Source organism: Podarcis gaigeae, assembly GCF_964106915.1.
Source record: "Podarcis gaigeae genome assembly, chromosome: Z".
Taxonomy (NCBI): Eukaryota; Metazoa; Chordata; class Lepidosauria; order Squamata; family Lacertidae; genus Podarcis; species Podarcis gaigeae.
Window position 1 is genome coordinate 12,565,250 of NC_139691.1, and position 17,648 is coordinate 12,582,897.

Sequence of the window (17,648 nt, forward strand, 5' to 3'; positions counted from 1 at the left end):
GTGGGGCTGAAAGGGAATTCTGTCTGAAACACTGGATAGCCATTGCTAGTCAGTATAGGCATTTCTGAGCTAGATGGACCAATGGTCTGACTTGGTATAAGACAGCTTCCTATGTCTGTATGTTCCCGTATTCCTATTGCATAAAAGGAAAAGCAGAAAAAATTATGTGAAACAAGTGAAATGACTCAGGTATGCATAATTCATGCACATTGCAGGGTCCATCTTTCACTGCAGAATTTGGATCGCAGAATCTAGGTTGCAGAACTGTGGTCTTTTTCAAGCACAAGCTAACCATGAGACAACCATACATTTCAGTCACCCACCCTGAGCTGGAAAGCAACCTTTTCTGTTTTGTCTAGTCACTCCTTGCCAAATCATGTCTATCTGTCAGTCTCTCCCTCCCTCCCTCTATATATATGTATATTGAAATCTCTTCTCCTGACAGGGCCATATTGGCACCACTGCAACCAAAATCATTGATGTCTACCTCCCGCTGCACACAAACCAGGACAAACTGCAGCCCATGACTGTGGTGACCATCGCCAATGCCAAGGTGCATGACTTGATTGGGCTCATCTGCTGGCAGTACACGAGTGAAGGACGGGAACCCAAACTCAAGTAGGCCCTTTCTTTTTCTGCTTTCTTCTCCATCCCTTCCCCCTCATCCTTCTCTCTCTCTTTCTCCCCCCCCCCCCCCGCCACTTTTGCATAATGAAATGGATTTCCACATCAATATTTATTTATTTTTACAGATAAATCTTGCTGGAACACCTCCACATTTATCAATATTTCCTTCCAAGCTATGCATACATCTATATCTATTTCTCTTTCAATTAAATTACTGGGTTCCGTGTAATGACAAGCATATGAAGCCAGTGTTATATAAATGAATCATCATTTTGAGATGCTCTCCCTTTTTGGGTGTCTTGTTTGTTTGTTTTTAAAAAAGATAAATCATATCTACTTCAGTGTCACCGACACTGCTTACATATTCACGTCCAATGGGCTTTTTAACCACTCTTTCATGACTGTGGGTCAAATAAAGCTGTGCTTCCCAAACATCTAACATAAAACTGAGGAGCGCTGCTTCTTATTGTGCATGAAAAGTTGCCCACAATCAAAAGACATGGAAAGTGCACAAAGGGGATAGGGAGTGTCCTCCCTCCAGAGATCGCTTCACAGATAAGCTAACTCAGAGTGAGGGCAAAAGTACAGAGGCTTTATAGAACCTGGTGTCTCAGGATTGGCCCTTGGAGATCGGCTGATTGTGACCAGAGATCCTGGTACTGCAGTCTAGGTGGTGCTCTTGAACCATAGAGCCCTACTTACTAGGCTTGCGGCAGGAACAGAGCAGAGGTAGAACAGGAAGTGCCTAAGCCTGATTGCTTGGGAGTCCCAGTTCAAGATGTAAACACACCCCAGCCCTATACATATCTGCTTCCATCATTAGGCAGGATTGTTAGCCGCTCTGAGCCCAGCTTCAGCTGGGGTGGGCAGGATATAAATATTATTATTATTATTATTATTATTATTATTATTCCATTGAAAGATTTTTTTTAAATATTGTAAAAGTGACTTGATTGACTTGCTACAATGGGAGCAGCGGTGCCTGGCCCTGTATTAAAGGTTTATTCCCCTTAACCTCTGTGTTTAGAGTGTGTTTCTTCTCCTCCAGGATTCAACCTTCTTCACATTCCTGAAATTCCATTGCATAATAAAAGCCATCTTTTGTGAGCAGTTGATGAGTTGCTATTACTTTTTGATCCCAGTGTGGGGATCTTTGCAGTTGCTATTACTTTTTGATCCCAGTGTGTTTTTTTTGTACCAACTGTCCTCTTGAACTCCATGTAAACTGTTACAAAAAGTAATAGCAAGTCCTTCAAATGCCCCTGCAACAAAACCGTAATGTTTACAACAGGCCAACAGAGTGGGATTACTTCCTCGTTAACCATCAGTTTATCCAACGTGCAGGTTACATTAAATTTAATGTGTCATTATTACTTGTTTGATATAATAAATACTTTAGCCATGACAGTGTGCGGATGGATCACCCGTAGTAAGCACTCTTGGGTGAGCTGAGTTCCAACCCAAGGTATGCAGATTAATTGGGAAAATTGCAAATCAGGTAGTCAGTGAAATAATTCACTGTCGCATCCAATCAATAAACTTTGTAAATCAACTCATTTAATTCCACACACACAAAAATGATCTATATAGATCAAGCGACCAATTAAACAATTAGCATGCGCTTTGCTATTAATTAATTTAAGCATCAGTCAAGCAATTAAAACTTCCAAATTCACCCAGCTGAGTTTAGAATCCCTCCTGCCAGACGCCAAACATTTAGGCAGATCTTCCATGCCATGCTGGAATGAAACAGAATACTGGTAAAGTGGCGACAGAGAACCAGTGGATTGATTGGAAAAATAGTTTTTTTAAAAAAATAAAAAATAAAAAGAGTAATTAAAAAGTAATAGTGGGTTGTAGCCAATGCTAGTCCCACTCAGAGTAGACCACTGAAAATAATAGACATGACTAACTTAAATCCATTTATTCCAGTGGGTCTACTTTTGAGTGGCTGGAAACAACCTAGTTGCCTTGAGAGATAATGGATTGTGCCTCTGGGGCTGAAGTCAAAGTGTTGGAGAATCACAGCTCTGCTGTGGCTGCAGAGACCAGTAACTCATAACTGCTGCCTCCTGCATTGTTTTTGCTTTGTTAGCAGCACTGAAGTGACCTCTCCAGGGTGCAAGCTTGGGCAGTGTGCATGAAGGTCCTAGGTTCCCGAGATAACAAGACCCTCCCTCCCAGCATCGCTGGCATGGTCAAAGGAAAGCAGAGCAGTACATTTGGCACCAGCTGGGCTACAGAAATTGCTGGAAGGAGGCGTATAAGACAGCATCCAACTGCCTTAGGGACTCCATTCTGTATTTATGTAGGGTTTATTTCTTTGCCCTTTCTTCTCCTGAAGATGTCCCGCAAGGCAGCTGGCAAGTCAACCCATTAGGTTTTTTATTTATTTATATGCCTCTTAATACCAATATAGGCTTCTAAGATGCTTTATAAGTATAAAACCAATGACACAATCATTTAAAATACACATACCTATAATTAAAATGTGCAATAAAACAATCCTGTTAAAACAGTAAAGCAATTAGAACAGGAGACTCTGGCTGAAAGATCAAAGGAATGCCTGTGTAAACAAGGTGTGTCTTTAAAAGCCGGCAGGATGCCAGTGCTGATGGAGCCTCTAGTATTTCAGCAGGGAATGCATTTAACAGTGCATACAGTTTGACATTATCTGGTGTTGGATCATTTCGGAAAATTTGAAGTATTGCCCATTTCCAATAAGCATATTATCCATTTGTCTCCCCTTCTCTGACCCTTGCGGTATGAGTATTATTTTTAATCATTTAAATCACATAATAATTCTGTGAAGTTCTTTATGTGAAGTACCTTGAACACTCTACATTGTATCAGTACTCCTTATGACAATCCTGTAGTGTAGGTCAGCATCATTACCACCATAAATAGTGAATTTGTGGCAGAGGTGAAATTTGAACCAGGAAGTTCCTAATGCCACGAGAAACAGTGATGCCATTAGTTCAGGGGTCTGTAAAAGCCAGAGAGGTCTATCCATGGCTATTAACCATAATGGCAAAATAAAACATCCAAGCACTCTGTACACTTGAAAGTACCTTTGAGGGGGAAATTGCTGATCATTACTGAGTGCAAACCAAATGCCTTCTCCCTTGCTAAACTTTTTTTTTATAGTGGATAGCAATATACAAATTTATTAAACCTCAACCTGAGACACTCTTCCTTTCATTTGCTGCAGTGAAAATGTCAGCGCTTACTGCCTCCACATTGCTGAGGACGATGGTGAGGTTGACACAGACTTCCCACCCTTGGATTGCAATGAGCCCATCCACAAGTTCGGCTTCAGCACACTGGCACTGGTAGAGAAATACTCCTCACCCGGCTTGGCAGCCAAGCAGTCCCTCTTCGTCCGGATGTGAGTTTGCACAACAGCTTCCCCCTTCCTTCTCTATCCCTCTTTCTTTATTTCCTTAACAATCTTGGTGCATGGGACACTTCCAGACAGTCACTGTTTTCAGGGGGGATTCAGTCCTATGCTGACTGGCAAACTGAGATGGTGTTACTATGGTTGGTTGGCAGAACTCGCACAACAAGTCTGCTTTCCCAAAAGAGCTGACTTTTTTGCACTAAAGAATAGTGACGGCAAAGGCACTAGGAAGCATGGGATAACACTCTGATGCGGCAGCACCTAAGCTCCCCACAAACAGATTGGGATAAATCCTTATTAAATAGTCAGTTGTCAACTAATCTCCCAGCAAACAGATCAGGATAAATACTCAATACTCAACAGGTTGCTCAGGGGAAACAGCCATAGTCTTCCTCAAGACCACCAGGATGCTGCTTTCTATATTTCAGGGTTAATTTACTATTAACTTCTTTCCTACCTTCGGGGCAGCATACATTGTCAGAGGCACCGTGTCACCATTGTAAGAGGCAGTATGCCTCTGAATATCAGTTGCTAGGAATCATAGGTAGGCAGAGTGCTATTGTGCTCTTGTGAGCTTCCCACACGTCTGGTTGGCCACTGTGAGAACAGAATGCTGGACTAGATGGGCCTGATCAGCAGCCTCATCTTAAGCTCTTGTGTACTCTCTTTCTCTACTTACCAAAAATAATGCTCTAATATTTTTGTTATTTTTTTAAAAAAAGCCATGTAACCTGCTCATAAGTTCACACACCAGCTTCCATTTCAGAATCTGATTCTAAATGGGCTTGCTTTGAAGGACAAAAGCATGCCATGGCATCCGATTCAAAGACAGCACTGATGGGGGTTTAAATCTCATAGGACTGATCATTTGCTCAAGTGCTGGAAAACCTAACAGCATGGATTTAAATGTATTCCAAATTCCATCCATATGCTCATTGCTTGTTCACTGGCTCTTTTTGTCGCCATTGCATATATACATACATATATGTAGATTCCATGCATATGTGTGTGTTTGTATGCAGAATTGTACTTTCCATTTTGTTTCAGCTGCGCACATTTTCACTGTCCTGAAGAGTTTCTGGCCCTAAGGACAGAACAAACGTCATCCGCATAACTCAGTGCTTGCAAATCTGACTCTGTTTCTCCCTTGGCAGGGACTGTGTCTGGGGAGAAGTTGAGGCTTTCCATGTGTCTGTCTTGAAATGACAGAAGTAACTAAGGGGCGGTGGGGGGGGGGGAGGATGGATGGCTTTGGTCTGCCAGCCGTGTGTGAGTGTGTGTTTGAGTGCGTAAGGTTCTGATAGATCCAGAGATTGAAAACTTGGCCCAGTGGCATTTTCAACAGGCCTAAGAGATTTGCAGTTCAGCAGAAGGCAGACTTGAATGTACATTGGGGCCTGAGCTGCTTATAGGCAAAAAAACAACAACAACCTCATGACCAGACACTAGAAAACTGATATAATAAAGCTACTTTTACTGTTGGAGGCAGGAATGCTTCTGAATACCAGTTGCTGGAAGCAACAGAAGGGGAGGGGCTCTTGTGCTCAGGTCCTGCTTGCAGATTTTCCATAGGTATCTGGTTGGCTGCTGAGAACAGGATGCTGAGCTAGATGGGCCTTTGGCCTGATCCAGCAGGCTCTTAGGTTCTTAAGCAGTTGCTCATTCTGTGCCATCTGAAGCTTCCGCCTCAGCAAACGAGTTAGGGCCATCGAGGCCTCTGTTTGCCAATTACTGCTGCTTCTGATGTCTGAAGCCTGTCAGTGCATTGTGCTGAATTTGTTCTTGAATACAACATGGTCAGCCAAGCTAACAATGACAGAGCCCCGCTTGGTGGTTGCCAGTTCTGGCATGGCATGCATTGGCAGGAAGCACTTTGCCGAACTTTGTTTTCTTGAAAAGTCCTGCCAAGGCAAACCAGCAGCCACCAGAGTTTGTTTAGAAATACCTGGTGGCAGAGGTTGGAACGTCCGTTTGATATTTCAAGGCAAGAATGAATGTCTTTGTGGTTATGGAGAGTAGTAAATAATTGAGTTTGATTAGGGAGAGGCACCTCATTATCCCCCCCACCTGTGCCCAGCTGGTAGGGGAGGGTCGAAATGAAGCCATTAGCTGTCTCTCTTACTGGCATCTCAAAGCGCTCAAATACATCTGTGTCTTATTTTCTTTTCTGGCACAATCAGTCGAGCGAGCTAAGCAGGCATGACCGAATTTGGCAAGTTCCAAGGACTCTGGCAAAGTTACACAAGGAGAAGACGGAAGGGCAGCCATGCTGGCTTTGAATGCGGCCATTAGTCTAGTGAGCTGATGGCTTTTGGAAGACAATCGGCCGGGACAAAAAGGAGTTTTGTCTGTCCAATGTCAAGCGCTAAGCTCCCCCAGCAAGCTGCTCTCATCAAGTGGGATTTTTCAAGCCAAGTCTTAACTGAGCATACACCGCCACATAAGCATATCTGGTAAACTGGGACATGGGTGTTTAGAAGGGGCTGCTCTACTCCTCTTCCATGGTCCTGGAAAGCCAGGGTGGTGTAACAGGTAGAACATTGGCAAGAGTTAGGCAAAAGAGACCTGGTTTCAAATCTTGGTTGCAGTCATGAGGATGACTTTGGGACAGTCCTTGACTCTCAGCTTCACCTGCCAGACTACAGCTCAGTGATAAAGCAGCTGCATTGCATGCAAAAGGCCCCAGGCTCATTCCCTGGGGAATGTGGAAACCCTGGAGAGCCACTGCCTGCCACTGTAGACATCCCAAAGCTGGATGGACCAGTAGTCTGATTCAGTATAAGGCAGCTTCTTATGTCCCATCTAAAACCAATGAGGCTTTTCCAAGTTCTGTATCTCTGCCTGATCTTGGTAAAAGACTGGATGTGGGCTAATAAACTGAAGCTGAATCCAGACAAGGCAAGGGTGCCCCTGGTCAGTCACAAGGCAGATCAGGGAATAAAGGTTCAATCTATTTTGGATGGGGTTGCACTCCCATTGAATCATAGAATTGTAGACTTGGAAGGGACCCAAAGGATCATCAAGTCAATCCCCTCTTAGTTCAGGAATCACAGCTAAAGAATCTCTGACAGATGGCCATCCAACCTCTGTTTAGAAACATCTGCTTAGGTTTGCAGTTTGCGTGTGGTTCTGAATCCAGCCCAGAAACTAGTTGCCCATGTTTCAGCAGCAACCAGGAGCACTCCTCAGAGTATGCAATATTATTATAATTATACTATGATAATAAGTAGGGGTGCATTGCAATGATCAATCCAGATCTTTATGTGTCACCCTTTTAGCTGGATATATTATTTTCTGTGCACATATATGGGCAAACAATATGTAGTGCTCAAATATTTTTCCCCCTCTCCCTGAGTGGCTTAAGTTGTATTTTTCTTGCTCACTGTTCTTCTGAAACTGAAGTACCTTGCATTTTCAGTATTCCCAAATGCTTAGCTTTGGTGTATACAGAACTCTTCCTCCTCAGTCTTATTCCCGTACACCTTCTCCAGAGTGACCCTAGGAACCAATAGCCTCACTGGCTGACTCACCTATCTTCACTCTAATGGGCTGAAATCAAAGGGTAGGAAGACTACTTCTCAGTGGCTCTCCTTTCATGCAGATCAGGTGGGTGTAGAATGCTGGAGACAGGGGCCTGCTGCAGAAGCAGTAATGGCTCTGCAACCCAGGATCACTACACCTCTGCCAGGAAGTTAGTTGACTGAAATAGTAACTGGGAGGGGGGGCAGTGGTTAAACAATTCACCCCTCTTCCCAGGGAATTAGCTCTCTGAGGGCAATAGGGGCTTTCTAGCAACCCCCAGTACACTTAAGAAGCTACAGTTCCCATGATTCTTTGGGGGAAGCCATGGCTGTTTAAAGTGGTATGATACTTCTTTGAATGCATAGTGCAGACACAGGGCCTTGGTTGGCCTTTCCCTATCCAATACTGTCTCCACCACCAGCAGCAGACCCATGGTGAATGCAGCAATCATGAAAAAGTTTCCCCACTGCCTTAGAGACGAAAGGCGAAGAATCAGCCTCTTGTCTCCCACTCCCCTCTTCCCCCCTTTCTTCTTTTCCCTTCAAGCATTAATGGATTTGCCCAAGCCAGGCCTAAGGGTGAGCGGGTGTGCATTTTTCCTCCTGAGGTGTGGACGTTCTCCTCGCTTCTCTCTCTCTCTCTCTCTCTCTCTCTCTCTCTCTCTCTCTCTCTCTCTCCTGCTTCTCTCCCCCCCCCCCCTTCCTTCCCCATTTTCCCTCTCCTGAACCTTGCCACCCTGGCTCCGGCGTCGAGGCTGTAAAGGAAGATGGAAAGCCAAGTTACCTCAGAATGATCACTATCATTAACATTCACGGGGGGTTCACTCATCATTCCTGACTGCACAGACATGGCAGCCGCTATGAAGCGTCCACAGGTGTAGCGCGATGATACATATTACATTGTGCCACAATGGATTTATGTATTCTGTAACAAAAGAAAAGTGTAATGAAAAAATACAGAAGGTAATCCTTTATTCCTCCACCACGCAATTTATCAGTAATGCCGGCGGATGATAAGTGCCAGGGATTTTCCTTTGCTTGATTTAACCTTGTCACCCAGGTATGTTTTCGTAAAATGATTGGGAGGGAAGAGGGTTAGAAGGAAGCCAGCTGTAGGGGGTTTTCTTCCCTTGGTCTAATTTATTTAAAAAAAAAAATAAACAAACAACAAGAAAAATAGAGATGGCATGGATTTTTAATGGGTGAGGCAATACTCAATCCACATTGCATTTGAGACTGAGACCTCTGTTCTCCCATCCCACCCCACCCAATCCCTCTCTCATAATACTGTAGCTCAGGGTAAAATGATTGGCCGAAAGTTTGGGATTGACATAAGGAAGGGAAATTTTACACACTGCAGGTAACCTGTGGAACTCACTTTCACAAGGTGCAGCAACAGTTACTGGGTTAGAGGGGGCAGAAAACCACAAGCAAAATGATCATAGGGATACAAAGGTTGCAGCATGTGAAGTTTTTGGTTTTTTAGTTTAGAGAAAAGATGATTTAAAAGGTGACATGATAGAAGGTTATAAAATTATGCATGGTGTACAGAAAGTGGATAGAGAAGAATTTCTCCCTGTCTCTAAACTCTAGAACTTGCGGACATCCAGTGAACTGACAGTTTTGGAAAATTCAGGACAGATAAGAAAAAGTACTTCTTAACCTAGTGCAGAGTTAAACTAGGGAACTCGCCACCAGCCTAGATAGCTTTAAAAGAGGATTGAAAAAAATTGTGGAGGATAAGGCTACTAGCTACAATGGTACTAGCCTCCATAATCTGAGGCAGTAATGTTTCTGAATCCTAGTTGCTGGAAACCACAGGAGGAGAGAGTGCTCTTGTGCTCTGGTCTGGCTTGTAAGCTTGCCTTCATCCAGTTGGCAACTGTGAGAACAGGACAATGAAGTAATTGGTCTTTGGCCTGATCCTAGTCAGTATTCTCTATTCTGACCAACTCTATACTGACAGTCTCTATACAGACTGACTCTGGGGATTTAGTCGGCAGCCTTTCCCAGCCCTTCCTGGAGAAACCAGGAATTGAACATGGAACGTTCTGCATGCAAAGCAGGTGCTCTACCGCTAAAGTGTAGCTTCCTGTGCTTGGCATTGTAGCTATGCTGCACTTTGACTTCCGCTAGTGGTGGAAGCAGTAGGCTTCTGTAGCAGAAGGCCCATCACCAAGTCACAATAAGAGAGGCAAGATGTTTCTAAAGTATAGGGAGCTGCAGAGAATGATTCAAATATCATGCTTTGTACTAGACCAAGTTGGCTACCCTTGACAGAGACAGGAACTTCTGTTGGCTGCGTGATCTCAAGATGGTGGTTGGGGCAAAAGAAGGTGAAAGAGAGAAGGTGCGGTTTTAAAGAGTTAGGGTTTTTTTTTTTCAACAACAAGATAATACTGTATTGTGCAACATCTAGGAAGAGATAAAGAATCCCAGCTATAACGGGAAAATGGAAAGGGGTGTAAACAAGCAAAAGAGGTAAGGATTAATGGCACAATGAGGAAAACCTGAACCAGAAGGGTAGAGAAAAAGAGAGATCTGAGTGTAGAGAGCACACCAGGAAGACAGGAAGGAGGCAGTGCCAATATTCCATGTACGCCTGAAAAGGCAAGGACTGTGGTTTCTGCCCAGGACATCTTCGGGAATCACTGCAGGCACTGGATGTCCTGGTGCTGTGTCTCCCCCCCCCCCTTTCCGACAACACCTCCCTCCCTTGCTGCTCCCTGGCCCTTCCAAAGCTTGTCATCCCTCAGCTCTTGGAAGACCGACATCATGACCCTATCTGGCCAGGCTCCAGAACAAACATCCCAGCGTTTACAATTTCAGGCTGCACGTTATATCCTGCAGCCGTTGCCAGGGCCTCACTTACTCAAATAGTTCCACTAAATATAGTCAAATGCAGGGCTTTCTCCTCTCCTCTCCTCCACCAACCCCCAGCTCCTTGGCCTCTGCTTCCCTCCCTGCTTTTTTGTCTTTCTTATTTTACTTTGATCAGTAAAATAAACTTTTAAAGATTGGTTCTGGGATGGGCTCCAGGTTCTGAGGTAAAGGATGGCTGGGGTTCAGCCATGATTCAGTAACGGAGTGCTCAGAGCAATTAACTTGACAGCTTTCAGGCCATGTTGCTCACAGAGCACAGGCAGGCTCGAGCTAAGGCAGGCTTTAGCAGGGGACTGTTGTGTTTTTACTCTCGGAAATGGGGCTCTATCTTTTTTTGCAGGGAGTGTTCAGGGAAGGTGCCTCTCTGCACAGAAGCCCACAGGTAGGAACTGAGGGCAGCAACATTCTGCCCCCTCGTGCTTTCCAGCAACTGTCATTCAGATACATCCTGCTTCTGGCCATGGCTACTAGCCATTGATAGCTATTCCCTGTGCCTCCTCATAGAGCTGCCCCCCACCCACTTCCCTGGTAGCTCAGAGACTCTTCATTTAGGGCCAGTTCAGAGGATCCAAGTTGTAACTCTTTTTCTGGACTGTACCACTTTCTGGCTATTTATGAGGAGTGAGGAGGAATGCATGTAGAGCGCATGTAGAGGTGAGGAACTAGCATGTCAGGAAGAAGGCTGAGCTAAATAAACCCTTCTCACTGGCCTGCTAGGTGAGTTTGTTTGTTTACATGGTCCAGTATTCAAATACAAAATTCCCCCATTACCAAAATCTTGGAAGTGGTTCAGTACAGTGAAAAGCTTCACTGCTTGCTTTTATTGTGTAGAATCTGTTGCTGTGATGTCGCAGATACAGGCTCAGACAGCTTTAAGAGAGAGAAAAGCCCCATCTGCACTTTACTTTTAAAGCAGTGCCATACCACTTTAAATTGTCATGGCTTCTTCACTTAAAGAAAGCTGGGAACTGTAGTTGGTTACAGGTATTGAGAACTGTTATGAAACCCCTATTCCCCTACAAAAAGCTACAATTTCCAGAGTTCTTTAACAATCAAACTTAGAGGACTCTGGGAATTGTAGTGCTGTGTGGGGAACCATGACCTCCTAACAATTCTCAACACCCTTAACTACAACTCCCAGAATTCTTTGGGGCAAGTTATGGCTATTTAAAGTGGTATGATGCTGCTTTATATATTGCGGATAGGGCTCTAGACACATCCATGGAAGAGGTCTGTTGATGACTATTAGTCAGAATGGCTGTATGGAGCTTCCTAGTTCAGATTAGTGTCCTATAAGAACTCTCTCAGCCTAGGGGCCACATTCCCTTTTGGGCGACCTTCTGGGGACCAAATATCTGTGAGTGGTGGGGCCAGCAGACCAAAGCGGGTTGAGTAACGAAAGTAAATCTTAACCTTTGTACGGTAGACTAGTTCTACACATTCTTCTCTGTCCTCCCTCCAGACAAGCAAGAGGCTTTATTGGAGTTGAAAGATGCATTCCAGCCAGGCAAAAACATTCATTTGCCTTTCCTGGCTCTTACAAGTAGAATGCTGAAGCAGGTGTGCCTTTAGTCTGATCCAGCAGGGCTCTCTCCTTATGTGCGCAGATGTTAAAAATGCAACAAACATGCTAAAAATAGGTACAGATATTAAAATGTTTTGTGCAAAAGTTAACATTTGCTGGACCTTTGGTCTGATTCCTCAGGGTTCTTCTCGTGCTCTTTATGATGGTATAAATTTCTCCTGGCTCCTCAGGAACTACATAAGAATGTAAGAAGTGCAGGCTAGATCAAGCCAGTGGTCCATCTAGCACAGAATCCTGTTCTCACAGTGGCCAAGCAGATGCCCCAGTGTTGGAAGCCCACAAGCAAGACCTGAGCACAGTACTAATTCTCCCCTTCTGCGGGTTCTAACACCTGGTATTTGATAGCCTTCTCCTCTGGGAATTTGTGTAATCCTCTTTGAAAGCCATTAGGTTAGTGGCCATCATTGCCTCCTGTGGGTGCTTAAAAAACAAGGGGTGGTGCTTAAAGAACAACACCCTGGCCACTTCTGCCTATTTTTCATTTTAACTCTCCCCTTCTTACGCCTTTTCACCTTGGCTTTCCTTCCACATTTCAACTCATTTTCTTAATGTTTACTTTGGATTTTGGCTGATCATTGCAATAAGTACCACAATGTGTTCTGCAGGCAGAGTTCTCAGACTTTGCCGGTGTAAGCTGACTTAAATGTCAGAGAAAGATTTGGCCTGTTCAGTATGTATCCAAAGTAAAAAAGCATCAAAGTTTATTAAATTGGGGGTTGTGCAGTGGAGTGAAGCCACCAGACGCATGGAAGGTTTTTTGGGGGAGTATCCTAAGGGATGTCCGAGCAGACATCATGAATGAGTAGAAAACAGCCAAAAGCCTTTTGCATTTAAATACTTTGTGGCTTTGAATTACAAATTTAATTGATTAAATAAGTTTACAAGTACAATCCTGTGTCTTTTTACTGGAAATAAGGTCTGCTTTGCTCAGTGGAACTGACTCCCATGTAAATGTGCATAGGATTGAGACTTAATAATATTTAAATAGGCATTTTAGCCAAATCCTCCCCCCCTCCTCCTTATTTATTTATAAAAATATTTATATACCACCAAATCCTAAAAATATATCAAAGCGGATCGCAGCATTAAAAAAAGTAAAAGCCATGCAATAAAAGTGTGAAAAAGTTAAAAACAATTCAAAAAGGTTAAAAAGAAGCTTCAATAAACCATTGTGGAAAGATGAACTTCTAATTGCCTACATAGGCATTTCTTGTTCTTCAGCTTGGAGTCCCCAAGTGATTGTTAAGCGTTAGAACAACTTTGGATTCATTAGACCAAAAATAAAGAGAAATAAAAAGTGAGAGCGGGTTTATATATTACTCCCTTCTGGGGCTGGTCGGAGTAGAACCCAGAATGCCTCAGCTGGGTGCAGAGCTGCCCCATGAGGGAAGTCACCAGGACTACTGGTTGCAGAGTCTCACTGGGCAGTGAAGACCTGTGAGCTAGCGGAGTGGCTTGGCCCATCCGGCCTGTCTTCTCAACAGGAAGGGCTTGAGTTCAGGCTGGAAGTTTGCCCAGACAGCTCTTGCCTTTCCTGGCTCTGGCGTGTTCTAACCCTGACTCCTGATGCTGCCTGCATATAACTCAGCCCCAACAGCATTTCAAAGATCCAGTGAAGGTTGTTTTCCAGAACTGATGTAAGAAGACAGGGGAATGCCTTGGAATGCAGGGTAATAACAGGTGAGACAATTGATCCATCTAATTCAATACTGTCTTCACTGACTGGCAGCAGCTCTCCAGGGTATCAGTCAATAAGCCTTTCCCAACTCTGCCTCTGGATTTCAGGGAACATACCTTGGACCTTTTACATGCAGAGCATCTTCTGTACCACTGAGCTACAGCATTTCCTGTAAAAAAGAAGTAATATTCTAGTCCTGATAAAGGGCTGATTTAAATAAGAACACAGGAAGCTGTCTTAAACTAAGTCAGACCATGGGCCTATCTAGCTCAGTATTGTCTATATTGACTAGCAATGGCTTTTCAGGGTTTCAGACAAAGGACTCTTTCCTAGCCGTACCTGGAGATGCCAGGAACTGTACCTGGGACCTTTTGCATGCTGAATTATATAACTGAATTATATCTGTACAACAATAATTTACTCATTGAGGAATCCTCAAGATATACTCCTAAAATATTCCAGATTTTCCCAAAACCGGTTTTAAAGTCATTAATAAATATTTTTTTAAAAAATAAAAGGAGTATGTCTTTGGACCGTGTTCTCTATTATTGTTGGATCAGAACTGTGCACTTACTTTTGTTCCTGTCACGTAAGGTGTTGGGCACTGGTGAAATGTCTAGAGCTAATTCCAAATAATAAGAAATTTATTATTTCTGTCCTGCTTATCTACTGGTGATCTTAGAAGGTCTAATAGGGTAGTTGTTTATTTTTTTTAAAAAAAATTGCAATACAAATAAGCAATTACCCTGTTTTTAAAAAGAAAAAGCCACGCACTATAAAATAAATGGCAGAAATTAGCAAGAATAAGCCTCTGAAAGTTGCTTCTGGGACAGTCTTGTACATCTTGCCAGAATGATCTCATTTTTCTCTGCAGAGCTTCTGGGTCGAAAGCTGCACCTGGATTCCCCAGCGACAGGTACTGGGGACAAACTCCAGATGTGTTGGCATAATCTGTTGCAGCAAAAACAACAGCATTGTGGGGTACCTTAAAGACAAATATTTTTATCGCCTCCTGAGCTTTTGTGGGATTGGAGTCTTTGTTGGGTGCACAAAGCAGTCTAAAATAGATTTTGTTAAAGGTGTATTCTATACCCAAGTTGTGTAGAGATGGATAGATTCAATCCATGTTTGGAAAATTAACAAAAGAATTGAGTGGGTGCCTATATTAAAAATGTGGGGCTTTGCATACTCTCTAGTGGGAGAAAGCCCCCAGCAGAGTTTAAAACACTATCAAAGTTAAGCAGCAGTATAGCATGGAATGTATGCCATTAAACCCTTTTGCATAACCCATTTAATCTACTTTAAAGCTCTTGCCCCACCCCCACTCCTCTAGCATTGAACAGTTCACACACACTTAAGTAAGTTTAAAAGCTTTACTTACTGAATCCAAAGGACTGATTCATGTGCTGTTCCATTCAACGGCAAGGAGAACACAGGTTGATTACTTGTGCATGCAAAATACACAATATAGTTTTAGACCTGTGGCCTGAACTTGGAGCAAGTTCAGACACATCCATCCTGGTCAGTTACATGGTTGGCAGGGAAAGTGAGAAAAGGAACTAGAATAAGCTTTACTTCCTCACTCATGGAGGTGAGAGGGCGTGACCTAGCTAAGTCTAGGAACAGAACTCTTTGGTCCCTACATTTGACTGCAATTTCCCACAGTTTGGGCTCCATCATGGGAGCGTGATCCTATCAGAGCCCCTTAAGGAGGCCTCACCTGCTGCAACACCGTCATGCCATCATCCCTGGCATCAGGGGCCCCGGGAAATCCAGCTTTTCCCAGGGTACCTAGGTATGGGTGTCAGGAGCCCTGGGAACCACATTTCTTAGAGTCTTTGTCATAAAAGCCATTGCCATAGCAGGGAGGGAAGTCTCCCAACAGGATCTCCTTCTGTCACTTCCAGAGAAGTAAATAAGAAGGTGGGTAGATGGAGGTATTCTGCAGATTAGACTACAGTCAAAGCCAAAGGACTCGTGCTTACCTCAGTTTGATAATGAAAATTAACATACCAACGAAGTGCATGGTCAGTCGATTTGCAGCTTAAGTGCATTTAGCTTGTGCGAATTCAGCTTAGCAATCCCACCCAACATTACACTCACCTGGTGAGAGTGTTCAGAGGTGCTGGGAGAATGTTTTGACTATATGCGATTTTGGCTTTATGCTCTATCCCCAGAACATAACTTCTACATAAATTGAGATTTGGCTACAAGTCCAAACATGGGCATTGCAGACTTCAACGACACCCCCTAATTAGCTGTGTCCTGCTCCCATCTGGGGGCACACAGATAATTTCAGGATTTTGTCTCAATAAATATTTCTCACTGCAGCCATGGGGCATCATATTTGTGGCAACTCAGCACTGAAGCAATATTTCTCAGTCCATGCTGAATTGAAATGCAATTGGATCACGTTTTCTAATTGCATTGCAACTCAAGAAGTGTTGCGTTCTTCATTTGAGCTCTGTGTGCACCCATTGACCCTTCTATTTAGAGCCCAGCTTGGGGCTACTTTTAAAGACCTCCTAGAATTTGGATCTGGTGTGAAATCAGACTCCTCATCAGCTTCAAGGAACTCTGTGAAACCTCTGCTCCAAGAGCTGCATTTTTTGCTGGTCCAATTGAAGGTGTTGATTTACATGGTTTTGTCTTGCCTTCAGTATGTTGTTCTTCCTCTCCTCCACTGGCCTTAAAATGCTGGATAACAGTCCTAAGACTTTTCCTGATGCAAGCTGCCCTCTGGTGACTATTTTGCAATAACATGTGACACAGATACAGATCCTTTATTATGTGATCATAGACCCAAACAAAATAAAACTAACAACCATTCAAGTGAGTTATCTTAACATACAGAATACATTAAAGTGGGTTGTAATGCATAAATGATATAAAATAAGATATACTACATAGTACCTTAAAATAAGGAAATTAAGAATGAGTTATAAATAAACAACGTAACATAACCGGATTAAAGATTGTAATACATGAGAACAGCAGTGGGACAGGATGTTTTAATTGGAGGATATTTCCTTTTCAGTTTTTTTGCAGCCAGAAAGAGAAATCTAGCCAGGGTCTCTGTTAATAGTTTGTTCAAATCTGCCAAAAGGTAGGCCAGATAATATTACATGTGGGTGAGGGTTTTTGTGTGTTTGTGTTTGTTTGTGTGTGTGTGTGTGTGTGTGTGTGTGTGTGTGTGTGTACACATGAGTGCATGCGTGTCACACTCTCCATTTCTGTGTCTTGCAGAAATGCTGCACATGGATTCTCACTTATCCAGGTGGACAGCATGAAGGTCACCATGAAGGACATCTTGCAAAAGGCTTTGAAGCGGAGAAAAGGATCCCAGCGAGGCTCAGGTGGGGCTCTCATTATGCTCATTTTGGAAGTAGGTTGGTTTGTTGCTGGCATCTTTAATACCTTTTCCTTAGAAGCCTACTTCCTGCTTTCCTTTGTGGAAAAGTTCTAACTTGCTTTTCCCAACGAGTGCAACAAAGGTAACAAAGGCATTTTAGACTCTATTTCCAGCTGTTTTTGTTGTACACAGGTCAGAAGATCCTCCGCCATATTTCACAGTGGGAAATGCCAACTGCGATGAGAGGAGGGTGACGGCCCAATATATCCATAGCAAAGCCCCGGTTCCTGGTCTTGTGATTATTATCACCCACTTTGTAGTAAACGGCCTTGTCGGAGTAAAGACCGCAGGCCAGCATTCTCTGACTGCAACAAGCTGGGAATGTGAACGAGCCTTCACTTCTCACGGTTTATGTACACTTTTTTAAATTAGTGTCAGAGAAAGATATGAATTGAAACTGTAAATCTATAGATATGTCTCTGCCCAATGCAGTAGTACTTAATAACAGAGAAATAGGTGCATTCCAGTGCTGTCAAATATGCCATTGTCTTTCCAAATGGCGTGTACACCAAATCTCATGAAAATCGTTCGCAAGCGTGTTG

General features: G+C 43.4%; 1 protein-coding gene across 17 annotated transcripts in view; it reads left to right on the top strand.

The window, feature by feature from the left end:
• The window catches only part of MAPKAP1 (MAPK associated protein 1), a 185,951-nt gene that overhangs the window by 73,444 nt on the left and 94,859 nt on the right, over positions 1-17,648 (top strand). For 10 of the 17 annotated variants that reach the window (XR_014559943.1, XR_014559944.1, XR_014559945.1 and 7 more), the window contains exons 5-7: positions 446-618; positions 3,839-4,015; positions 16,941-17,050. Coding sequence is in view for 8 of the 17 variants with exons in the window: in XM_083721202.1 (XP_083577328.1) it covers positions 446-618; positions 3,839-4,015; positions 16,941-17,050 (460 nt within the window). In the remaining 9 variants the exon portion in view is untranslated. Of the gene's footprint in view, positions 1-445; positions 619-3,838; positions 4,016-14,568; positions 14,611-16,940; positions 17,051-17,648 lie in introns of all 17 variants that reach the window. The other 7 variants (XR_014559940.1, XR_014559941.1, XR_014559942.1 and 4 more) reach the window with 1 other exon arrangement.